Source organism: Oncorhynchus gorbuscha, linkage group LG03, assembly GCF_021184085.1.
Source record: "Oncorhynchus gorbuscha isolate QuinsamMale2020 ecotype Even-year linkage group LG03, OgorEven_v1.0, whole genome shotgun sequence".
Classification (NCBI taxonomy): Eukaryota; Metazoa; Chordata; class Actinopteri; order Salmoniformes; family Salmonidae; genus Oncorhynchus; species Oncorhynchus gorbuscha.
The window spans coordinates 13,616,085-13,640,654 of NC_060175.1; the positions used below are offsets into that span (position 1 = coordinate 13,616,085).

At 40.5% G+C, this 24,570-nt stretch overlaps 2 protein-coding genes across 4 annotated transcripts in view; one reads left to right on the forward strand and one right to left on the reverse strand.

Annotated features, from left to right (window-relative positions):
• Window positions 1-1,831: 1,831 nt before the first annotated feature.
• ctsa (cathepsin A) lies at window positions 1,832-23,617 on the forward strand. The gene is made up of 15 exons (XM_046339309.1): window positions 1,832-1,972; window positions 2,184-2,344; window positions 2,647-2,758; window positions 3,480-3,530; window positions 4,104-4,190; window positions 4,569-4,724; window positions 12,598-12,689; window positions 12,892-12,976; window positions 15,977-16,068; window positions 18,926-19,004; window positions 19,461-19,609; window positions 20,108-20,183; window positions 21,241-21,330; window positions 21,579-21,680; window positions 22,373-23,617. The coding sequence occupies exons 2-15, from the start codon at window positions 2,184-2,186 to the stop codon at window positions 22,454-22,456; spliced, it is 1,416 nt and encodes a 471-aa protein (XP_046195265.1). The 5' UTR covers window positions 1,832-1,972; the 3' UTR covers window positions 22,457-23,617.
• The window catches only part of LOC124026131 (phospholipid transfer protein), a 28,123-nt gene continuing 26,817 nt past the window's right edge, over window positions 23,265-24,570 (reverse strand). For all 3 annotated transcript variants that reach the window (XM_046339305.1, XM_046339308.1, XM_046339299.1), the window contains exon 16: window positions 23,265-24,405. In XM_046339305.1, the coding sequence (XP_046195261.1) occupies window positions 24,310-24,405 (96 nt within the window). In that variant the 3' untranslated portion in view covers window positions 23,265-24,309. The remainder of the gene's footprint in view (window positions 24,406-24,570) is intronic.

Sequence of the window (24,570 nt, forward strand, 5' to 3'; positions counted from 1 at the left end):
CGTTGGACTGGCAGCTATAGAAAATTAGCTCTGTATGTGAACTAATAACTACAACTGTAATAGGAAAAATGGGGAGGGGAAAAAGGGTGAGTCGCTTTGTGGTCCTTCTGTAGCTCAGTTGGTAGAGCATGGCGCTTGTAACGCCAGGTTAATGTGTTCGATTCCCGGGGCCACCCATACGTAGAATGTATGCACACATGACTGTAAGTCGCTTTGGATAAAAGCGTCTGCTAAATGGCATATTATATTATATATTAAGAGGTCAGGGAACACACTGCACTTGTCTATAGATCTCTGGCACATGTGGATTGGAAGCGTTTCAAAATTATAATTATGACATTAACTATTCATTTTATAACCAGGGAACTTTAAATTAGGAATTCGTATTGGTGTATCATGGATACGGGACATCAGTGACTTTGCTACAAGTGATTTTTAGCTCGTTAGTCTCGCTAGGCTACAGTAGTTTGGGTAGGAGTGAGAAAGATCATAGGTCTATTTATGTTTGTTGAGCTCGTATTATTACATAAAATCCATTAAAAATAAACAAGTTACAATTTTAGAATGTCATTGTTGTGGTAAAAAAAAACATAAAGTAAGTTTAAGATCTGTAGATCATTTAATTTAGGGAAAATAATATTATTTTTCTGCTGTAAAAACACATTTTTTTTACCTTTATTTAACAAGGCAAGTCAGTTAAGAACAAATGCTTATTTTCAATGACGGCCTATGAACAGTGGGTCGCTCTGGATAAGAGCGTCTGCTAAATGACTTAAATGTAAATGTAAATGTTAACTGTGTTGTTCAGGGGCAGAACAACATATTTTTACCTTGTCAGCTCAGGAGATTCGTTTTTGCATTCTTCCGGTTTCTAGTTCAATGCTCTAACCACTAGGCTACCTGCCAGTGGATAATATTCCCCCATTGAAATCAATGTAAAGTCACTTTTTTTTAAACGGAACAGAACAGAGAAAAAGGCTGTACCTTGTTCTCTGACATCATCTGATTCTACATATATCATCCTAATCATTCCGTGGAAGCTGTACTGATGAGCAAACTCCAAATATCAAATCAATATCCAAAATGAAAACTTGACTGCTGTTTACCACAGCCACAAAGTCCCGAACTCTGTCTATTTCTACAATTTTAAGCCTAACCAATGTCGTGGAAATTCTAATCAATAATGAGGAGAGATAAGGTCAATCACCAATCAGGATATTACTTTATTCAAAGCGTATAAATAACATTGATGAATTATTGCAATAATGAAGCTGGTCGCCGAACTACCCTTAGATGATTAGTTGAGAGGTCAACGAGCGGATTTGAGCCACAGCATTTTATAGCAAAGTGCATCTTCCTGAATGTTCATGACAAACAACAGATGTATGGAATGGGTCACAAGGTGAGACTTTATATATGGGAAAGGAGTATCCCCAGCCAGATAGCATTTACCATGAAGAATGTTCGTATTGTAAGGAAACCAGAGTTTATCCCCTAAGACAAGGTTCCCATCTCATCACTGGTACCTCACAGCACAGAAACATCAACTCATTCTATGGCATAAATCAATTGTCAGCTCCAAAAGCTCCTCTCAGATCCCACAGACACAATAGAGTTATAAGAACCCTATTATGTTGCATAAAACAACCATTTGATGCAATAACAGTATTATAATGTAATCTTTTAATTTCACCCACAACACCACGCTACTAACCTTATGCCTAACCCTAACTTTTTTTTCATTAATTTTACACTCCAGACAATGTTGACTTTGTGGCTGTGGTAACTAGTGACAACCATGTGAGGCCAAACGTCTGCGCAATTTGAAGCGCGCAAATGCGTTGTCATGTGACCAGCTCATCACGAGCCCAAGTCGCAAAAGGGAACACATGACTACTCCTTCCGTGATCTGTGAGTGCATAGGTATTGTAGCTGTTTTGTAGGTACCTACGGTCTAATTCGGACGAAAAAGGTAAGTGCCAGTGTTGGTTCATCCATTAATAATGCAGTGTACTCAAATACCGGTTTACTCTTGTTTACTTAAACCTTGGCTAGCCTGTTGCAATCACTGTTGACATCTTCTCGGACTTTAACTACCTAACGTTAGATTGTCTTTCAAGTCTAGACATGTCATAACTTGTTACTAGTAAACTGCTTAAAATGTCAGGTCATTTTACTCCCAGATGTATCATTTGGTGTTGTCCCTGCTGTTCGGAGCCTTGGGGACTCTCGGCGCACCTGACGTGGATGAAATAAAGTTTCTCCCTGGGCTTCAAAAGCAGCCTAACTTCAAACAGTATTCGGGATACTTCAATGTGGCCGGCAACAAACACCTTCACTACTGGTGAGTGGGTAGCCTGATCTTTTTAGCCATTTATAATGGCTTAGTAGTGCCCTACTAACTAGCTACATATGTATTTCAAACCTAAAGGGAGCATTTTATGTGTATTTTATGTGTAGGGCGCATGACTTTAGTAATGAGGAAGTGTCTTGGTTTGTATGAGGCAACATTCACACCAGTATACAACTTAATTTGACACCCATCCAGCTTATCGCTTGAGTAGTTTTATATTGGATCAGTTCTGCAAGTTATGTCTACAGACTTCAAGTGGGTACCATGTCCTACACTGCTTCCCTGTCATGCAGGTTTGTGGAGTCTCAGAAGGATCCAGCTTCCAGCCCAGTGGTTCTGTGGCTGAATGGTGGCCCTGGTTGCAGCTCCCTTGACGGGTTGCTCACAGAACATGGGCCTTTCTTGGTAAGGAGAAACTCCAAAAAACAATCTAGTTGCCTCTTACACTTTAGATTACCAGTGATGTATTGTTCTCTATCTTATTGCCCTTTGCTTTTGTCTCTGCCCATTGTTTGCCATGCTTTGTTGCTGCCATACTTTGTTGTTTTTAGGGCTCTTGTCGTAATGTGCCTTTGTTCTACTTTTAAGCATTAATCCCAGCTCTGTCCCTGCAGGAGGCCTTTTGGTAGGCTGTCATTGTCAATTAGAATTGGTTTTTAACTAACTTTCCTGGTGAAATAAAACATTCTGTTACACTTCTACTTCTGGGATATTTGGTCAGCTGTGATTTAGTTCTGGGTCCAGACATGGTCAAAATTGAGACAATTGAGAAGTCTTCTCTCTCAATTGGAAGCCCTCAGTCAAAGCACCACCAACCCTTCTGCTAATTTCACCACATGTGCAAAGCAGTTGCAGTTTAAGCACTGCCTTTGCCACATCTATGTCCAAATAATCAGTGATGACAACCCAAACACTGCAACTGCTGCTTGTTATCCTATGCATTCAATCCCGTCGTGACAGATTCTTCGGTACATGCATATTATCTGTCCATGAGCGATTTAGATGCTGCACGTTCAATTCTGCTGTTAGTGTAAACTGAATTTAACATTTTATTCCATTTAAGTTGTATTGTTGCCATGCCAGTGGTTCTGTAGTCTTTGAATGCAGTCTTATGATCTCATTTCAGATTCAGAACGATGGCATGTCATTGGAGTACAACCCCTATTCCTGGAACATGGTTTGTCTCTTTTCCTCTAGCATATCTTTCCTAACCTGGTCCAAGGTCTGTCTGTGCTCTTGCCAACTCCATTGCTGTAATTGTCACGATGACACAGACTGGCATTCAGACTAGAAAGATATCTTGGTACCAGTCAGAAGTTTGGACATCTACTCATTAAATGTTTTTTATTTATACTATTCCTTATGTCATAGAATAATAAAGACAACTATGAAGTAACCAAGTGTTCAACAAATCTAAATAAAAATATTCTCGACAGTAGCCTCCCTTGACAGCTTTGCACACTTGGAAAAGCATTCCAGGTGAAGCTGGTTGACCAACAGCCTTGAATGAGTTCTCACAAATTCTGAGCATTTGTTGGCTGCTTTTACTTCACTCTACAGTCCAACTAATCCCAAACAGTCTCATTTGTTGAACACTTTTTTTCGGGGGGGGGGGTACTAGGTTATTTCATAGTTGCTGTATTTTCTACAATGTAAAAATAAAAACCCTTGACTGTAGTTGTCTTATTAACCATTCCAGTGGGTGGCAGTGCTCCATTTATACACATTATAGCAGATGTGGTGTTTTTAGATTGCCAACATGCTGTACCTGGAGTCCCCAGCAGGTGTTGGATATTCATACTCCGACGATAGCAACTACACCACCAATGACACTGAGGTGAGTTATCAATATGCACGGTACCTGAAGAACCACTGTTTAACCAGTTAGGGGACATGTTGAGGAACCCAGGACCTAATTGACTTGTGAAATCATTGTGATTACTCGTAGCCACTGATTTAAGTAACGCAGTTTATCAGATGGTTTTATCCAATGTGACTGACAAATGTATGGCCACACTATTGTATTGGTGACCCTAACTGCAATTTAGCCCACGACCCTTTACCAACTGAGCCTCACAGGACCACCCATCAAGACTGACACATAAAGCCAAATATTTACATGTGCATTATGAATATCCAAATAGCCATTTGCTATTAATGGAGTCACTGCTGTGACCGTACATAAGCTTATGGAGTTCTATATTGTTTTCTCTAGGTGTCCATGAATAACTTCCTGGCCTTGAAAGAGTTCTTCAAAGCCTTCCCAGAGTACATCAAGAATGAGTTCTTCCTGACGGGTGAGAGCTACGGTGGCATCTACATACCCACCCTGGCAGAGAGAGTGATGGAGGACGCCAGCATGAACCTGCAGGTGAGGAAGATGGCCTACAATCCCAAATGCCACCCTATCCCATGGGCAGAAGTAGAGCAGAGTACTCAATGGGAACTAGGATGCATCTGTAGGACTTCATCCCTTCAGTAACTCTCTCGTCCCCCGCCGAATCTGAAATTGAAAGAGTAAAATCCATAGTGGTTGGCCTATTTGAGTGCAAGGTTGAGCTGGCTTCACTGTAATGCCTATCAATCCAGCCCCTCCTGATCTAGGAGGTTGAGTTACCATGGGTAGCAGGGAGCGATTTATTTGTATGTTTGGAAATGTCTACTGTCTACCACGCTCCCTCATTGACATTTGTCGCATTGTATGGGTTCTCCTCAACACTGGTCTTTTGAAGAAATGCTTTCTGCTTGGTTTAGCCTAATGCGCACCACTGCATTTAAAATTGTTTGTCATTGTAGGTTGTGGTACATTTTCACCTAAATCCTCAAGTAAGAATGGATGTTAAATGTTTTTCCTCCAGGCTAATGTAGACTATTTCATAGATTTATTTTCAAGTCTCCTAATCATGCTGGCTATTCATAACCACAATGTAAAGCTTAGACAATCATTTTAAATACTGTTGCAGTTTAATGGCTACAGGGTCATCTGCCTTCCCTATAGCTCATTATGGTGGAACGTTGCTATAGACAACCAAGTGCTAACAGTCTTTAACTCATTATCAGGCATTTCAAACATTATCCAAAGGTTTATTTTCGGGGTGTTCAATATAGACTGGCTTTCATCAAGCTGCCCACTCCAGAAAAGGCTTCAAACTGTAACCAGTGCCTCCATCCTGGTTCAGGTTGTCAACCTACCAGGGTAGTTACAAACAGCACATTAATTAAATCTTGTGTTGATCTAATCTTTAGCTTTAAAGCAGTATCCATGTCCATAGGATGTAGTGATCACAATATAATAGCCATATCTAGGAAAACCAAATGCTGGGCCTAATAGTGTAGAAGACAACATAATACCTTTTATGGACTCTTATGTTGTAAAGAATATTTGCTGGTGTGTAATGAGGCGCAACCATATGTGCACTTGACACTTATGAAATTGCTTATTCCAGTTACTAATAAGCATCCCTCAATGTTAGAAATTTACTAAACTGTTCAACCCTTGTGGATTGATGAGGAATTTGAAAATTGTATGGTTGAGGTGATGGTGTGGCAATGAAGTGGCTGCACAACTGATTGGCAAATAGATCATGTGACTTAACTGGAATAAAAGTAATAATAATAACTAAGGTAACATAGTAAAAAGTATTGGAGTACCTTGAATGAAACTTTGGCTCATTAATCACAACTCACGGTTTTCATCGGCGAGATTATCAAATTTCGGCATGACATGCCAGCGACAGAAGCCAACACTACATCAACTATATTGCTTTCAGACACTTTTACTTTTCCCACATTTTGCTACATTATAGCCTTATTCTAAAATTGACTGAATGATTTTTAAAAAATCTACACACAATACCCTGTAATACCAAGCAAAAACAGGTTTTTGAAATGTTAGTAAATGTATATAATTTTTAAATTCAGACCCTTGGCCATTAGACACAATTGAGCTCAGGTGCGTCCTGTTTCCATTTCTCCTCCTTCCATATCTCCTCCTTCATATGTTTGTACAACTTGATTGGAGTCTACCTGTAGTAAAGTCAATTGATTGGACAGGATTTGGAAATGCACACACCCGTCTATATAAGGTCCCACAGTTGACAGTGCATGTCAGAGCAAAAACAAAGCTATAAGATTGACGTAACTGTCTGTAGAGGTCCGAGACAGGATTGTGTCACATTACAGATCTTGGGAAGGGTACCAGAAAAACACTTCTGCAGTATTGACGGTCCCCAAGAACACAGTGAACCACATTTTGTTTGGAACAACCAAGACTCTTCCTCAAGCTGGCTGCCCGGCCAAAATGAGGAATCTGAGTAGGGGTCTTTCTCAGGTAGGTGACAAATAAGCCGATGGTCACTCTGACAGAGTTCCTCTGTGGAGATGGGAGAACCTTCCACAAGGACAACCACCTCTGCAGCACTACACCAATTTAGGCTTTTATGGTAGTGGCCAGATGGAAGCCACTCCTCAGTAAAAGGCACATGACAGCCTGCTTGGAGTTTGCCAAAAGGCACCTAAAGGACTCAAACTATAAGAAACAAGATTCTCTTCTGACATAAAATTGATCCACGACAAGAACCTGCTCCAGAGCAGTTGTGACCTCCGACTGGGGTGACAGTTCACCTAACCAACAGGACAACGACCTTAAGCACACAGCCAAGACGACACAGTGGCTTCGGGACAAGTCTCTGAATGTCCTTGAGTGGCCCGGCCAGACTTGAACCCCATCAAATATCTCTGGGGAGACCTGAAAATGGCTGCAGTAAAGCTCCCCATCCAACCTGACAGAGCTTGAGAAGATCTGCAGAGAAGAATGGGAGACACTCCAAATACAGGTGTGCCAAGCTTGTCATACCCAAGAAGACTCGGTTGTAATTGCTGCCAAAGGTGCTTCAAAAAAGTACTGAGTAAAGGGTCTGAATGCTTAAGGAAATGTGATATTTAAATTTATTTTTAATACTTTTGCTAATGTACTTTTGTTGATTTGAGGGGGAATAACTATTTATAATTTTAGTTTAAGGGTATAAAGTAACAAGTGAAGGTCTGAGTACTCTGACCAAATTATGAAAGGCAAGTGTGGAAGAGGTGAAAGTTCTGTAAATGACAAGCCACCGTGGTCTGACCACTTGGCTGGAAAATTACTGAGCATAATGGGTAATCATATTGCCATGCATTACTAGAAAGTGTGTCCTCAAGCCTGGAGGGTTAACAAGTCATTCTGCTACCCAAGAATGGTAAAGCCCCCTTTACCGGTTCAAATGGCTGACCAATCAGCCTGTTAAAACCTTTTGGAAATAATTGTCTGACTAGATACAATGCTAATTAACAGTAAACCAATTGACAAGACTTGAGCATGCTTATAAGGAATGACATTCAACAAGCACAGGACTTGCATGAATGACAAGATTGTGGGTCTGTTAGACTTCAGTGCAGCTTTTGACATTATTGGTCTGATGCCGAACTTATGCTTTACACCCCTGCTATATTTTGGATTGTTAACTTAATGGTAGCCTCTAAACATAATCCAGGTAGAATCAGGAATGCCCCAGGGCAGATGTCTCAACCGCTATTTAATTTTATTTTATTTTTAACCCCCCCACAACTTTAACCTGTCTGGCACCAGTGGGACCAACATCCATTGTAAGTGCAGGGTGGCCAATTCAAACATCTCGTAATTAAAATTCCTCAAACATACAAGTATTGTACACCATTTTAAAGCTAAACTTCTTGTTAATCCAGCCACAGTGTCTGCTTTCAAAACGGCTTTACGGCAAAAGCACACCATGCGATTTATGTTAGGTCAGCGCCAAGCCACAACCATACAGCCATTTTCCAACCAAGGAGAGATGTCAGAAATAGCGTTAAAATGAATCACTTACCTTTGATCTTCATCTGATGGCACTCCCAGGTCTCCATGTTAGACAAATTAGGATGTTTTAGGACATCTTTAGGATGTTTTAATCATTAATATTCCAACTGGACAATTCCCTTGTCTTTAGAAATGAAAGGGAACTCACGGCCACGCGTGTGACTAAACTCCAGGCTTTCAACCAGATCACTGGTTCAAACGGCTCTTCGCTTCCCTTTCAGTCTTTACAAATGTTGTCATGCTTCTATCTAGTGGGAAGCCTTAGGAAGTGCAATCTGACCCCATTTACACTGTATATTGGATAGGCAATCACTTAACTTCAAACCTCAGATTTCCCACTTCCTGGTTGGATTTTTTCTCAGGTGTTCACCTGCCATATGAGTTCTGTTATACTCGGACATAATTCAAACAGTTTTAGAAACTTCAGAGTTTTTCTATCCAAATCTACTAATCATATGCATATTCTAGCTTTTGGGCCTGAGTAGCAGGCAGTTTACACTGGGCACACTTTTCATCAGGACATAAATACTGCCCCCGAATCCAAAGAAGTTAATGACATGGCCTAAAAATCATGTCTACTCTAAATAAGCTTTGTACATTAAAAAAAAAGGCAAATACACTGCATTTCAAATAGTCAGCAATTGATTGAATTCAAGGCTAAATAAGACCTGCTAATTTAACTGACTTTCTTGCATTAATCACAGATCTATGAAAGTACCCTTTATGTTACAAATATAACTAGAAGCATGCATAATGCACTTTCATTAACTTATTGGCATGGGAAATCTGTCTCATCAAGCCCATGTGCTAGTGGTTAGTCAACTAATCTTGAAATATAAAGTTTAGCTAACTTGGATATATTTGCTAGCTAACAAAAGTTAAACAGTTGTATTGTTTTTCAGGTTATTTAGAACATGACAGACTGCTATGGAAAACTCAAACCAAGTTTATTCACCCAACTGTTCAAATAGCTTAACTGAGATTTCTCCACCAGCCCGTGTGTACACACCCTACTTTAGGAGAAGTCTCCTCCTTCCCTCAACATTACATCTTTATTGCTAACCAGGAAATGTAGTGATGTGGGTAATTCAATGCCATACAACATGTGGCTTCCAACTGCTATTAAAACTAAATGCATGCTCTTCAACCGATCGCTGCGCCTCCCGACTAGCATCACTACTCTGGAAGGTTCTGACTTATGTGGACAACTTCAAATACCTAGGTGTCTGGTTACTGTAGACTCACATTAAACATCTCAATCCAAAATTAAATCTAGAATCAACTTCCTATTTCACAACAAGCATCCCTCACTCATGCTGTAAAACTGACCATCTTACGGTGCCTAGACTTCGGCGATTGTCATTTACAGTATAGCCTCCCTCCACTTCGACAAATATGCTCTTGTTGACTGGTCCTCACTACATATTCATTGGTAAAGCCCCGCCTTATCTCAGCTCACTGGTCACCATAGCAGCACACACTCCAGCAGGTATATTTCACTGGTCATCCCCCGACGCGAACGTAACATTTGGCTGCCTTTCCTTCCAGTTCTCTGCTGCCAATGATTGGAACGAATTTCAAAATCACTGAAGCTGTCGACTTAGCTGTCGACTTATCTCCCTCACTAACGTTACGTGTCAGCTGTCAGAGCAGTTTACCGATCACTGCAGCTGTACACAGCCCATCTGTAAATGGCCTATCCAACTACCTACCTTATCCCCATATTTGTTTGTGTTTTTCTTTTTTGCACACCAGTATTTGTACTTGCACGTAGTGTAAGTTTACATACCATAGTCAACTACATTTAAACTCTGTTTTTCATCATTCTTGAGGTTTAATCCTATTAAAAATTCCCTGTTTTAGGTCAGTAAGGATCACTGCTTTTTTTGAATAATGTGAAATGAGAATGATTTATAGCTTTTATTTCTTTATCATTCCCAGTGGTTCAGAAGTTTACATGCACTTATTTAGTAGCATTGCCTTTTAAATTGTTCAACTTGGGTCAAATGTTTTGGGTAGCTTCCCACAATTTGGGTTAATTTTGGTGCATTCCTCCTGACAGAGCTGGTGTAACTGAGTCAGGTTTGTAGGCCTCCTTGCTTGCACACGCTTTTTCAGTTTCGCCCACAAATGTTCTATACGATTGAGGTCAGGGCTTTGTGATGGCCACTCCAATACCATGACTTTGTTGTGGTTAAGCCATTTTGCCACAAGTTTAGAAGTATGCTTGGGGTCATTGTCCGTTTGGAATACCCATTTGCGACCAAGCTTTAACTTCCTGACTGATGTTGCTTCAATATATCCATCTTTTTCCGCCCTCATGATGCCATCTATTTTATGAAGTGCACCAGTCCCCCCTGCAGTAAAACACCCTGACCACATGATGCTGCCACCCCCATGCTTCACGGTTGGGATGATGTTCTTTGGCTTGCAAACCTCTCCCTTTTTCCTCCAAACATAATGACGGTCATTATGGCCAAACAGTTCTATTTTTGTTTCATCAGACCAGAGGACATTTCTCCAAAAAGTACGATCTTTCTCCCCATGTGCATTTGAAAACCGTAGTCTGGCTTTTTTATAAACTGTTTTGGAGCAGTGGATTCTTCCTTGCTGAGCGGCCTTTCAGGTTGTTGATATACGACTCATTTTACTGTGGATAAAGATACTTTTGTACCCGTTTCCTCCAGCGTCTTCACAAGGTCCTTTGTTCTGGGATTGATTTGCACTTTTCGCACCAAAGTACGTTTATCTCTAGGAGACAGAACGCGTCTCCTTCTTGAGCGGTATGACGGCTGCGTGGTCCCATGGTGTTTATACTTGCGTACTATTGTTTGTACAGATGAACGTGGTACCTTAAGGCTTTTGGAATTGCTCCCAAAGATGAACCAGACTTGTCGGTCTATAATTTTGATTTCTTTTGATTTTTCCCATGATGTTGTCGTGTCTTTGGCATCATTAACCTGAAGATGAACCTTTATCAAAAATTCTCTGTAATTATTATTACGTGATTAAACCACTTAATCATGTAACTGTAATTAACTAGGAAGTGGTACCTTCATGCATTTGGAAATGGCAGAGGCACTGAGTTTGAAGGTAGGCCTTGAAATGCATCCACAGGTACACCTCCAATTGACTCATGATGTCAATTAGCCTATCAGAAGCTTCTGAAGCAGTGACATCCTCTGAATTTCCAAGGTGTTTTAAAGGCACAGTCAACTTAGTGTATGTAAACTTCTGACCTGCTGAAATTGTAACAGTGAAATCTTTTGTTGCACTGCTTTGCTTTCTTGGCCAGGTTGTAGTAGTAAATCAGAACTTGTTCTCAACTGGCCTACCTGGTGAATTTTTTTTATTTTTAAATCAACTGGTTTTGTGTAAATCCAGTGTATGAATGCGGCTGACTCAACACTACACGTTAGTGACTGAAATGACTGCAACTCTTAACAAAGAGCAGCAGTTTCAGAATGGGTGGCAAGGAGGAAGTTGGTCCTAAATATTTAAAACTAAAAGCATTGTATTAGACAAATCATTCACTAAAACCCAAACCTTAACTTAATCATGCAATAAATGTGGAAATTGAGCAAGTTGAGGTGACTAAACTGCTTCGCTTAGCGCTGGATTCTTAACTGTCATGGTCAAAACATATTGATACAGTAGTAGCTAAGCTGGGTAGTAGTCTATACTTAATAAAATGCTACTCTGCCATACCAACGCTATCAACAAGGCAGGCCCTAGTTGTCGCAGCTTGACTAATGTTCAGTCGTGTGGTCAGGTGCCACGGACCTCGGATGTACTATTGTCTCAGAACAGGGCAGCATGGCTGGCCCTTAAACATACACGGGGCGCTAACATTATGTATGTCAATCTCTTATGGCTCAAAGTGGAATAGTTTGACTTCATCCCTACTAGTTTTTGCAAGAGGTGTTGACAATTTGAATGTGCTGTCTGTTTAAACTGCTTGCACACTGCTCAGTCACCAATGGCTACCCCACAAGCAATGCCACCAGAGGCCTCTTAGTCCCCAAGTCCAGAACAGACTAAGCGAGGTGTACAGTACTACATGGAACTCTATTCCACATCAGTTAACTGATGCAAGTGCTAGAATCAGATTAAAAAATATATAAAAATGAGCTTTATGGAACAGCAGGTACTGTGAAGAGACACTCGTCTGCACACTCTACTTACATGTAAATGGTAATATTGGTGTATGGGGTTATTATACATTTTGTATTGTAGTGGTATAATATGTGGTATAATATGTGATCTAAGTTCCTTAATGTGTTGGATCCCAGGTAGAGTAGCTGCTTCCTTGGAAGGAACTAATGGTGATTCCCTAAAACAAATCAGATTAACAATTTGTATTTATTTCTCCCAGGGTATTGCAGTTGGCAATGGGATGTCAAGTTATGAGATGAACGACAACTCTCTCGTCTACTTTGCTTATTACCATGGACTCCTTGGGACAAGGTACTATTAATGTATTTTCCTAATGTCATATCCTGGTCTCAGATCTGTTTTGTCTCCTTGCCAACTTATGTTTTTGTCAAAGCTAAGCATGCTGGGTATGATGGTACCAAGAGACTAGTTCTTAGTCAGTCTCTGTTTTTAAGTGAAGCCTACATGCACAGAATGAATGACCACTGGTTATGTGGTTCTGTGTTCCTGGCAGTTTGTGGAGTGACTTGCAGGCCTATTGCTGCGATGGTGGAAAATGTGACTTCTACAATAATCAGAACCCTAACTGCTCCAGCAATGTGAGTCCATTTACGATGATTGATTCTCCATTTTTAATAGATCTTGGATTTATTAACAACATTCTTCGGTCACATTGATTCTCAATGGAAACAAGGCACTAAAAAGTATGTTAAGTCTAGATGTATATTCAGTAGTTGCTATGACTAGTTTGTGTAAAATACTGTTAATTGTCAGCACCAATTTACTAGTTTTACTGTTTTCTACATTGTAGAATGACATCACCTATGGAATCATGTAGTAACCAAGTGTTTTTAAATAAATCAAAATATATTTTGATTTGTTTTAAGTAGCCACACTTCACTGGTTTGCATTCTCTCAACCAGCTTCATGAGGTAGTCACCTGGAATGCATTTCAGTAACAGGTGTGCATTGGTAAAAGCTCATTTGTGGAAGTTCTTTCTGCAAAGTGTTTTAGAATATCAGTTGTGTTGTGACAACGTAGAGGTGGTATAAATATGGCCCTATTTGGTGAAAGACCAAGTCCATATTATGGCAAAAAAAAAGCTCAAATAGCCAAAGAGAAATGCAGTCCATTACTTTAAGACATGAAGGTCAGTCTGAATAATGTCAAGAACTTTGAAAGTTTCTTTAAGTGCAGTTGCGATGAAACTGGCTCTCATGAGGACAGCCACAAGAAAGGAAGACCGTGACTTATCCTCTGCAGCAGTGTTACGAGCCTTAGAAATTGGTAATTAACTGCACCTCAGATTGCAGCCCCAATAAATGCTTCAAGGAGTTCAAGTAACAGACACAACTGTTCAGAGGAGACTGTGTCAGGCCTTCATGGTCGAATTGCTGCAAAGAAACTAGAGGTCAACCAATTAATCGGCATGGCCGATTTCAAGTTTACATAACAATCTGCATTTTTGGATGCCGATTGAACTCAGAGGAGACTGCGTGGCAGGCTGACCACCTGTTATGCGAGTGCAGCAAGGAGCCAAGTTAAGCTGCTAGCTACCATTTAACGTATCTTTTTTTTTAACTATGAATAATCACTAGTTAACTACACATGGTTGATATTACTAGTTTATTTAACTTGTCCTGCTGTTGCATATAATAAATGCGGTGCCTGTTAATTTATCATCGAATCACAGCCTACGGGTGATGGCGCCTTGGTGGGAAAAAAGCACTCATTGCACCAATGTGTACCTAACATTTTTTTTTATTTTACCTATATTTAACCAGTTAAGAACATATTCTTATTTTCAATGACGGCTTAGGAACAGTGCCTGTTCAGGGGCAGAATGACAGATTTGTACCTTGTCAGCTCGGGGGTTTGAACTCTCAACCTTCCGGTTACTAGTCCAACGCTCTAACCACTAGGCTACGCTGCCGCCCCATCAATGCCTTTCTAAAAATCAATACACGTGTATTTTATATTTTTAAAAAAATATGAATATTTAGTTAAAATTGCCTGCTAATTTATTTTACTTAGGGAAATTGTGTCCCTTCACTTGCGTTCTGTGCAAGCAGAGTCAGAGTATGCAGCAGGTTGGGCCGCCTGGCTCTTTGCGAACTGTGTGAAGACCATTTCTTAACAGACTAATTTGCCAGAATTTTACTTAATTATGACGACATTGACTGTTGTGCAATATTTAGACTTATGGATGCCACCTGTTTGATTAAAATACTGAACGGTTCTGTATTTCACTGAAAGAATAAGTTTTCTTTCTGACGTGATTGTTTCCAGATTTGAGACACGTCTCATATTACTGTTTATTATAAAGTCTGGTCTGAGCGGTGGTAGGCAGCAGGCTTGTAAGCATTAATTCAAGCAACACTTTCCTGCGTTTTGTCAGCAGCCCTTCGCTGTGCTTCAAGCATTGTGCTGTTTTATGACTTCAAGCCTCTCAACTCCTGAGATTAGGCTGGCAATGCTTAAGTGCATGTAAGAACATCCAATAGTCGAAGGTATATGAAATACAAATGGCATAGAGAGAAATAGTCCTTTAATTCCTATAACTACAACCTAAAACTTCTTAACCTGGAATATTGAAGACTCATGTTAAAAGGAACCACCAGCTTTCATATGTTCCAGGCAAGGAACTTAAATGTTAAGATTTTTACATGGCACATATTGCACTTTTACTTCCAACACTTTTTGCATTATTTAAACCAAATTGAACATTTTTCATTTGAGAAAATAAATTATATAAAGTTAAAATGAGTTTGTCATTCAGAATTGTCGTAATTGTCATTATTACAAAGGTGTGTGACTATATTGAATCGATATTGGCTTTTTTGGTCCTCCAATCTATTGCCGTTGAAAGAATCATAATCGGTCGACCTCTAAAAGAAACCACTAATGGACATTAGACCGGTGGAAAGCTGTCCATTTTTGGTTCCAACCGCCGTGTCTTTGTGGCGCAGAGTAGGGGAACGGATGATCTCTGCATGTGTGGTTTACACCATGAAGCTTGGGGTTGCTTTGCTTGTGAGTCTGATTATATTTAATTCAAGGCACGCTTAACCAACATGGTTACCACAGTATTCTGTGGTGATACGCCATCTCATCTGGCATGCGCTTTAGTGGGATCATTTTTTCAACAGGACAATGACCAAAACCCCTCTAGGCTGTGTAAGAGCTATTTGACCAAGAAGGAGAGTGATGGAGTGCTGCATCAGATGACCTGGCCTCTACAATCCTCTGACCTCAACTCAATTGAGATGGTTTGGGATGAGTTGGACCACAGAGTGAAGGGAAAGCAGCAAACAAGTGTTCAGTGTATGTGGGATCTTGTTCAAGACTGTTGGAGAAGCTTTCCTCATGAAGCTGGTTGTGAGGAGGCCAAGAGTGCACATCTGTCATGAAGGGTGGCTACTTTGAGTCTAAAATCAAAATATATTTTTGATTAAACACTTTTTTGGTTAATAAATAATTCCATAAGGGTTCAGTTTGTCTTCACTATTAATCTATAATATAGTAAAATGGACACCCTTGAATGAGTAGGTGTCCAAAGTTGTCTGGTAACTATATTAATTTGATCTTTATCACCTAGCTTAATGAGGTGCAGGATGTTGTCTACAATTCTGGACTGAACATCTACAACCTGTATGCCCCCTGTCCTGGAGGAGTTGGCCAGAGAGTTGGGTAAGACTAGTTACTTGACAGATTTCACTGTTTCACAAAAGAACCAGCTTAACTCCTTCTACATGAAAATGAAGTATTTCAAGTTGGGGTCAATTAAATTCAGAAAGTTAACACTCATTTTTGGAATTAGATGTTCTGTTTACTTCCTGGATTGAAATGTAATGTACACCCTGTTTAATACACAAGCTATGGTAATTCAACTGAATCTCAGACCTGAGGTGTATCCTATGATTTTAGGTAATGTACTTTGGGTTTTCTAAAGCTATTCAGCTTCAGCCATACTACTACGGTGGTTATTACTGGTCCGCAAGCCGCTAACTCTAGCAGGCACGTGCATGTCATGCAAGCTAGTCGAACGCCCTACTCTTCATTGAGACCATGTGTAACACCCTTTGATAAGTCAGTGTCACATTGTAATTTGTGCTGAAATCAAAACGAGACACCATCTTACAGATTCTTTAGGCTATGGTGTGAAATGGGCTCTTTTAGAAGTGCTGGCTTTATTTTATTATCGTCAGTGTATTGCTTATCAATTCACATGCAATACATAGCGTTAACCATAAACAATTAATGAACATGCACCTGTGGAACGGTCATTTAGACACTAACAGCTTAAAGACTGTAGGCAATTAAGGTCACGGTTATGGAAACTTAGGATACTAAAGAGGTCTTTCTACTGACTCTAACACCAAGCAAAGATGCCCAGGGTCCCTGCTCATCTGTGTTACAGGGAAGACATCCTCCTCCCATGTGGTACCCTTCCTGCAGGCTTATCCTGACATGACCCTTCGGCATGACCATGCCATCACGCACAGAACGAACAGTATGGCTGAATTTCTGCGAGACAGGCATGTTGGTGTTCTGCCATGGCCAGCGACGAGCCAAGATCTCAATCCCATTGAGCACGTCTGGGACCTGTTGGCTCTGATTGTGAGGGCCACGGCCATCCCCCCCCCCCCTGCCTTGGTGGAGGAGTGGGTTAACATCTCACAACAAGCACGGGCACATCTGGTGTAGTCAATGAGATGCAGCTGGTGGCCACTCCAGATAGTGACTTTCGATTTTGACCCCCCCCCCCTTGTTCAGGGATATATTAATCCATTTCTGTTAGTCACACGTCTGTGGAACTTGTTCAGTTTGTCTCAATCATGTTCACACATTTGCACATGTTAAGTTTGTTGAAAATAAATGTTGTTGACAGTTGAGGGTTTCTTTTTTTGCTGAGTTGGGTATATGGCTCTGCATACAGTAGGTCCTAACTCTTCAAATCAAATTTTATTGGTCACATACACATGGTTAGCAGATGATACTGCATGGTCAGAACATCTAACAATTTCACAACTACCTTATACACACAAGTGTAATGGAATGATTAAGGATATGTACATCTAAATATATGGTTGGCTGAACAGCATAGGCAAGATGGTATAGAGTACAGTATATACATATGAGATGAGTAATGTATGTAAACATTATATAAATTGTCATTGTTTGACTAATAAAGGATGTATTTATTAGTGGCTAGAGATTTGAGTCCGTATGTTAGCAGCAGCCACTCAATGTTAGTGATGGCTGTTAAACGGTGATGGCCTTGAAGCTGTTTTTCAGTCTCTCGGTCCCAGCATTGATGCACCTGTACTGCCCTAGCCTTCTGGATGATAGCGGGGTGAACAGGCTGTCTCAGGTGGTTGTCCTTGTTCTTTTTGGCCTTCATGTGACATCAGGTGGTGTAGGTGTCCTGGAGGGCAGGTAGTTGGCCCCCACATATGTAGTTGTGTCTTGGCTATCATTAATGTTATGATTTATCAAATCATGGAACTGTAATTATTACGATTAAAATAATCCTGTAACAATTTCCTCATTCGCGGTCTTCGTGTACCACGGAGAAGTTGAGTTACCATTTTTCCGAATAAACTCCATGTGAAATCTTTTAGGTCAAAGGTATCTCTCATTCTGAATGTCGCTAAATCTTTGCTTATCTGCACGAACCCTAGCATAAATGATGAATTGGCTTAGTAAATAAATCACACAATTTAAACACACAAACAGAATAGCTTATACATTGATTAGTACATAATGCAATGCAAATTCCCTAATTGACAAAACCCTGACGACTTGGTAGACAATTGAAAGGGGTGGGGACAGAATGGACAAATTACCTACAGTTGAGAACTAGGCTCATGGAAATGCTAATACACATGAACAGCTGCTCATTCGAAAGAAAGGGTGTTTAGAAAAGGAGTGTCTGCTTGTGTGGCTGCTGACTTAAGACTTCATATGGAATAAACATTTAAAAAATTAAGGCCAACATTACATCTCTCATAGTTTCATATTTAATCATAAATTCCCCAGCATTTGGATGTGAATCTGATCGCTGGGAAATATACACATTCGGAGTTCTCCTGTCCTTTGTTACACCACAAATTAGTAATGAATTCAATATTGTTTTAAAGAACACGCTGACCCTTCTAACTGCTTGGAATACAGAAATATTGTTTCATTCAACCTTTTGTTACCATAATGCAATGCGTGCGTTTCTCTCTCTCTCTCAACAAATGGATTTAACTTCCATTTCTGAGAGTGGGTGAGTTTCCCTGCAGGTATTTACGACTCATAAAACATGCAGCGTCACCCCTCTTCCCCTCTGTGGGAGAGGGCGCTGTTGAGCGGACCCACTGTAACCTGATCCTTACTCTGAACCCGGGTCATGACATAGGGCCCTGCATACAGGAGGTCTTATAGTAACTCCTCTCACCATGTATGTTCTGCATAGGTTAAGCTAGTAGGTGTCCTTCTGCTCCAGATGTGTTAATGTCCTCTTGCTTTCTTCTCTGACATGTTGATGTTCTCTGTGCAGCACTGACAATGGGCACCTGGTGATTCGAGATCTGGGTAACAGTTTCATTAACCATGAATGGACTCAACTCTGGAACCAGGTACATTAATTTACTCTAAAGGAATACTTTGTTGAGGACCTGTTTCAATTGTTCCTTATCAAGTCTGATTTTGTTATATTTATGTATTAGCTGTACGCAATGGTAATTTTTAGTTTTGTGGATTTTAGCAGTCCCTTCAGTTAGCGTTTCTCAATCAGTAAGGCTGGGTGTATATACTCAAAGCGGTCTCTGTAGCATAACGTAAAGAGCAAGCATGGTTTCAACCTACATGTACCAAAATGTCCATAAGGAGCCTGTCTGTACGATGCATGATTACGTCATAGTATGTCAAGGTGCAGTGTTGACCAAGAACAGAACATATTCTGACTGCAAATAAAGTCTTTCATTCTATGAATTTAAATTAAAATCCTTCTGACTTCAATTCAAATGGACCCCCAACCCTGGTGTAGGAGACTTTATATCCGGCCTTAGTTGTGTACCTCTCCGATCTCGTAGAAGCTGAAGGGTGTGGCGTCTCTGTACAAGCTTGTGAGGCTAGACCCTCCCTGCACCAATTCTACCCCGTCTACCTTGTACCTCAACAACCCTTATGTCAAAGCAGCCCTCCACATCTCCCCCTCTGCTCTACCCTGGTCGGTATGCAGGTAAGTGACGACGTTACGTTGGGTGCAAGGATGAGGCAACTTGACTCACGACTATCTGACGTTCAGAGGGTAGATAATATGGTCAAGATACAGGTCCTACATCCAGGTCTTGACACTGTCTTTTAACCCTTTATATGACGGGGTGTTTAGATTACCGAGGAGAAGTTGTTTAAAATTTTAATTTTTATACAATACTGATTTCTGTAATACTGAGTGGGGCAGAGCTGCACAATCCTGTTTACTCATTCACCCAAGTTGTTGGAACCTGTCATTTTGGGTCGGCACGAGAGTGAAAAGGGTTTCACTGGGCGACTGGGGCCAATAAAAGGTGATTGGTTCGGAGAGCAACAAACTTGCGTTGGGTTAAATTGTTTAATTGATAACAGTGCTGTTTTGTGGTTCAGACTGGACCTGTTTTCCCCATCACTACATCAATATAAATAACTGTAGGTTTAGGTCTTGATCTAGCGGGACTATTTGTGTTCTCTGCTATTACAGCGCTGAGGTGAATCTGAACTACAACCGGCTGTACATGGATATGAGGAAGCAGTACCTGAAGCTGTTGGGAGCTCTGGTGAGCTTGTTAGTGTGTTCTTCCATATACTGTGTTTGAGCTTGCCTGGAACAATGGCGCCAATATAATGGTTCTAAAAGTGCGAACCCTGTACCATATCGGGCACTCCAGGCAGGCTCCATCACTTGATGTGTGTGTACATGCATCCAGTACCAGTCAAAAGTATGGACATCTACTCATTATTTTCACTATTCTACAGTGTAGAATAGTAGTGAAGACACCAACTATTGCCACTCCTAGTGAGGGTAGCAACAGTGCTGAATTTTCTCAATTTTTATAGATGTCTTACTGTCAAGGCTTTTAGATACTTCTGTAACCCTTTCCAGCTTTATGCAAGGCAACTCTTCCGAGATCTTTTTTGTTCAAGGCATGGTTCACATCAGGCAATGCTTCTTGTGAAAAGCAAACTCAAATTTTGTGTTTTTATTTATTTTATAAACAGTGCAAGGCAGCTCTAACAATGTCTCATTGATTGGACTCAAAGTTAGCTACCTAAATTCGTTTTTGGGTTCACATACTTTTCCCAACCTATACTGTGAATGTTTTTAAGAAGGAAAAATTCCACTTTATTTAACAAGGCAAGTCAGTTATGAACAAATTCTTATTTTCAATGATGGCCTAGGAACCGTGCCTGCCAGGGGCAGAATGACAGATTTGTACCTTGTCAGTTTGGGGGTTTGAACTTGCAACCTTCCGGTTACTTGTTCAACGCTCTAACCACTAGGCTACCCTACCCTATTCACTTTTAAGGCACTCATGTTAATTGAAATGCTTACCAGGTGACAACCTCATGAAGCTGGTTGAGATGATGCCAAAGCTGTCAAGACAAAGGAGGGCTACTTTGAAGAATCTCAAATATAAAATAAATTTGATTTGAACACTTTTTGGTTACTACATGATTCCCTGTTTCATAGTTTTGATGTCACTATTCTACAATCTAAAAATCCTGGAATGAGGTGTCAACTTCTGACTGGTACTGTATGTGTATGAACCCAGGTCTGACTGTAATTAGTGGTCTTGGCAGTAGTGCTATAAATGTCTTCCGTCTGTCTTGTAGAAGTACAGAGTGCTGGTGTACAACGGTGACGTAGACATGGCCTGCAATTTCCTTGGGGACGAGTGGTTCGTGGAGTCTCTCCATCAGGAGGTAGATTAACCTTTTACACAAAGTAAAGACACTACATGACCGGATGGAAACGGAACAGAGATGAGGCCGTTGGTGTCATGTCCAGTTCTGTGTGCACCATGGGAAGTTTCCCTGAGTACAGCTCTAGGATCTGATTCCTTTCTCTCAATCAATTTAGTGGGAATGCTAAACTGATGCAAGATCAGAAACAACTTCTCCCTGTTCTATACTGTGGCATGACCCTTGACCTCTGGCCCATTTCTCCCCAGGTCCAGGTGAAGAGGAGGCCTTGGCTCTACTACACCGGCGAGAGTCAGCAGGTGGGCGGTTTCGTCAAGGAGTTCTCCAACTTGGCCTTCCTCACCGTCAAGGTAACAATTCAACCAAATAGAAAATTTTAACCTGTGTTCCATCATTACCTGTGGCTGTATGGACTTCTGGTTGCAAGTACCATCATTTAGAACAAATTCCATTTAACATACTAAACTCTAACCCCCTGCCCTCTCCACTAGCCTGTTTGCGGATCTGTGCAAACTAACTCCAGTAGGTAGAGCAATTTTAACCCCAAAGACTTTGTATTAGATCACTGAGCTGAAGGCTAGGCAAGGTTTCAGATTTCAGACAAGACAACGATTCACAGAACAGTCTTGGTCACCAAACTGGTTCCTCCCTTCCCTTAGACCAAAGGAATAGGGGATTGTTGGAGGTTTTTGATAATGTTTCCGAACAGAATGAAGTCGGTTTTGCTGTCGGGTATACAGTACATTGTAGCCAATCACTGCAGTAAAATGATTCTAATATTTCTCTCTGGGGAAGCAGGTACTGTAGTAAGATACCATTATCTTAACACGTAGCTTCATAGAAAGTCCAGATTTGTGTTCAGTCTTGCCTGGAAAAACACAGGAGTGCTTTAAATCAGGGTTGTGTTCATTAGACACCAAATGGATGAAAACAGACTGAGTTCTGTTTTTTCAAAAAGTGTAAGTGTTTTCCTTTGTGTTCCATAATGAACATGACCCAGTTTGCCGGGAGTTTGCTAACCAACGTTCTCCTTTATCAACAGGGTTCAGGTCACATGGTCCCCACAGACAAGCCCATCGCTGCCTTCACCATGTTCTCTCGCTTCATCAAGAAACAGCCCTACTGATCTGTGAACGAAGCCTTTAGCCTGGTCCCAGATCTGTTTATGCCTTTTGTCAACCATGGGATTTGGCTGGCTATACAGCAGAAGCTGATCTGGGACCTGCTGTATAATTTGATTTGCACTAGTTTATGATAAAGCACTGGCTTGTATCCAAAGACCACTGACATAATGTTCCAAGTGTTTTGTTAGCCTGATCCCAGATCTGTTTATGCAGTTTCGTCAATCATGGTAGTTGGCTGGCTATACAGCAGAAGCTGATCTGAGACAAGGGCTAGTGTTTTGTGTGGCGTCTGCTTCAGACATTTTGATTCTGCTGAGATAGAGTTCAATCTATTTGTTAATTAGGAGAAATTTAAACATCTTTTAAATTATATTCACTCACATTGGCTTGAGCTCTTAGCACTAAGTATGTATTTAGCATTCCGTGGTACACAAGGCAATGGTGGGGTGACTCTTTACTTAAGTGAAATTCACTTAGTCTCTCATTGACATCAATCGGGGATGAAGTGGTTCTACCGACCGTTATAATGACAAAATGAAACCTTAGTTGACAAATTATTTTTTATTTTTAGTAACTAGTCAATCTTATTAAAGATTCACTACGCAGAAACCACTTCCTGGTTACTAAAATTCTAATGGTTTTGTTTGACTAAATGAGCAGGTAGTGTAGATCATTGTACCATGTAAACCGCTGTGAATTATTTTCAATAACCAAAAATATTGTTTAGGTTTTGTGCACAAGCTTCAAAGTAAGACGCAAAAATGGAACTTAAGACCAAGATGTATAGAAATAGCGCACATGGAACTGATCTATGCTTCTTAGACTTTTAATGAGTGACAGATCTAGAATGTGCATTTCTGTGAATTTGGTTGGGTCACCCAAAGTTCATATTGCAGCTTTAAGTGGAAGTTCAGCTATTAATTAAATAGGATTTACCCTTAATACCTGTAGGGAGTTTCTGTTCACTCAGGCATTCTTGTCTTTTGGAAGAAAACACCTGGATGTGCTATAAGTCATTAAAAAATAAAATCTGAGGTTATTACTAGTGCCTCATCACAGAAATGATTACTTGTAATCACTTTGATCAAAAGGGAACATGTCTATGTTTAGCTGTATTCACATTGATTCTGCCATGGTTTCATAATAAAACCTGATCAACTTTGTTCACTTGTGTGTGACTTGGCAGCGACAATGGTGTTTTATTGTTGACTGACTTAACACTGCCGTACTGAATGTAAGGAGAACATGTTGATCATTGAATACTCTGTAGGTATAAAGCCATAATTCCTTTGAACATTTCATTTCTTACACGGTATTTCCTTCCAACTAGCTCTTCTGTGGCTAATGGTAAGGAAGGTAGTTGTTTGTGAAATTCTTAAGTTGAATATTACACAGTAAAGCATTGTCATTTTTAAAAGCATAGTTCAGAACTGCACAATTCCTATAGAATTACAAGGAGCATTGACATGACAAAGGGTAATTATGTTAAAAGGGCCAATATTGTTTTGAGTAGTGCAGGCACATGACTTGGTAAGGCAACCTGATCTCTATACAGGCAACAGTATAAATATCTGTAAAGCACTTCAAAATGGCAAATGGATATAAAATATGGAAGTTGCGGTATTATGGTGATCGTTATACATAAGCGTGATTTTCTTTTTTTTGTCCAATTTTTATCTCAGAAATTGGACACGTAGCCTAGCGCCTTATCTTGAAGCCTTAATGTGTGTGATCTGCATGGTTTGTAGACTTACACAAGTCTACATGTTGAACATAGAGAAGTGACGTTGAAATGCAGGATTGGATAGTTCTCTAAGATATCTATATCCTTAGTTATTTCAGGTGGCGAAACCTCTTAGATGGCGTTCTCGGCATCAGTCTGGATTTTCCTCTCGATCATCTCCCTCAGTCCCTTGCTGAAATGTAGGTTTGCCCCGATGATGAGGTAACCCTGAAAGGTCAAAGGTGGGGAAGCTGGTTGACTGCTGTACATCAACAGGGCCATGTTGAGAAGCCGAACATTGTGTGGAACATTCCAGATGGGAAATAATGAGAGCCGAAGTGTGCAACATAATGTAGCTCCATGACATTGGGATTGGCTGAGTTGTCAAGTTGA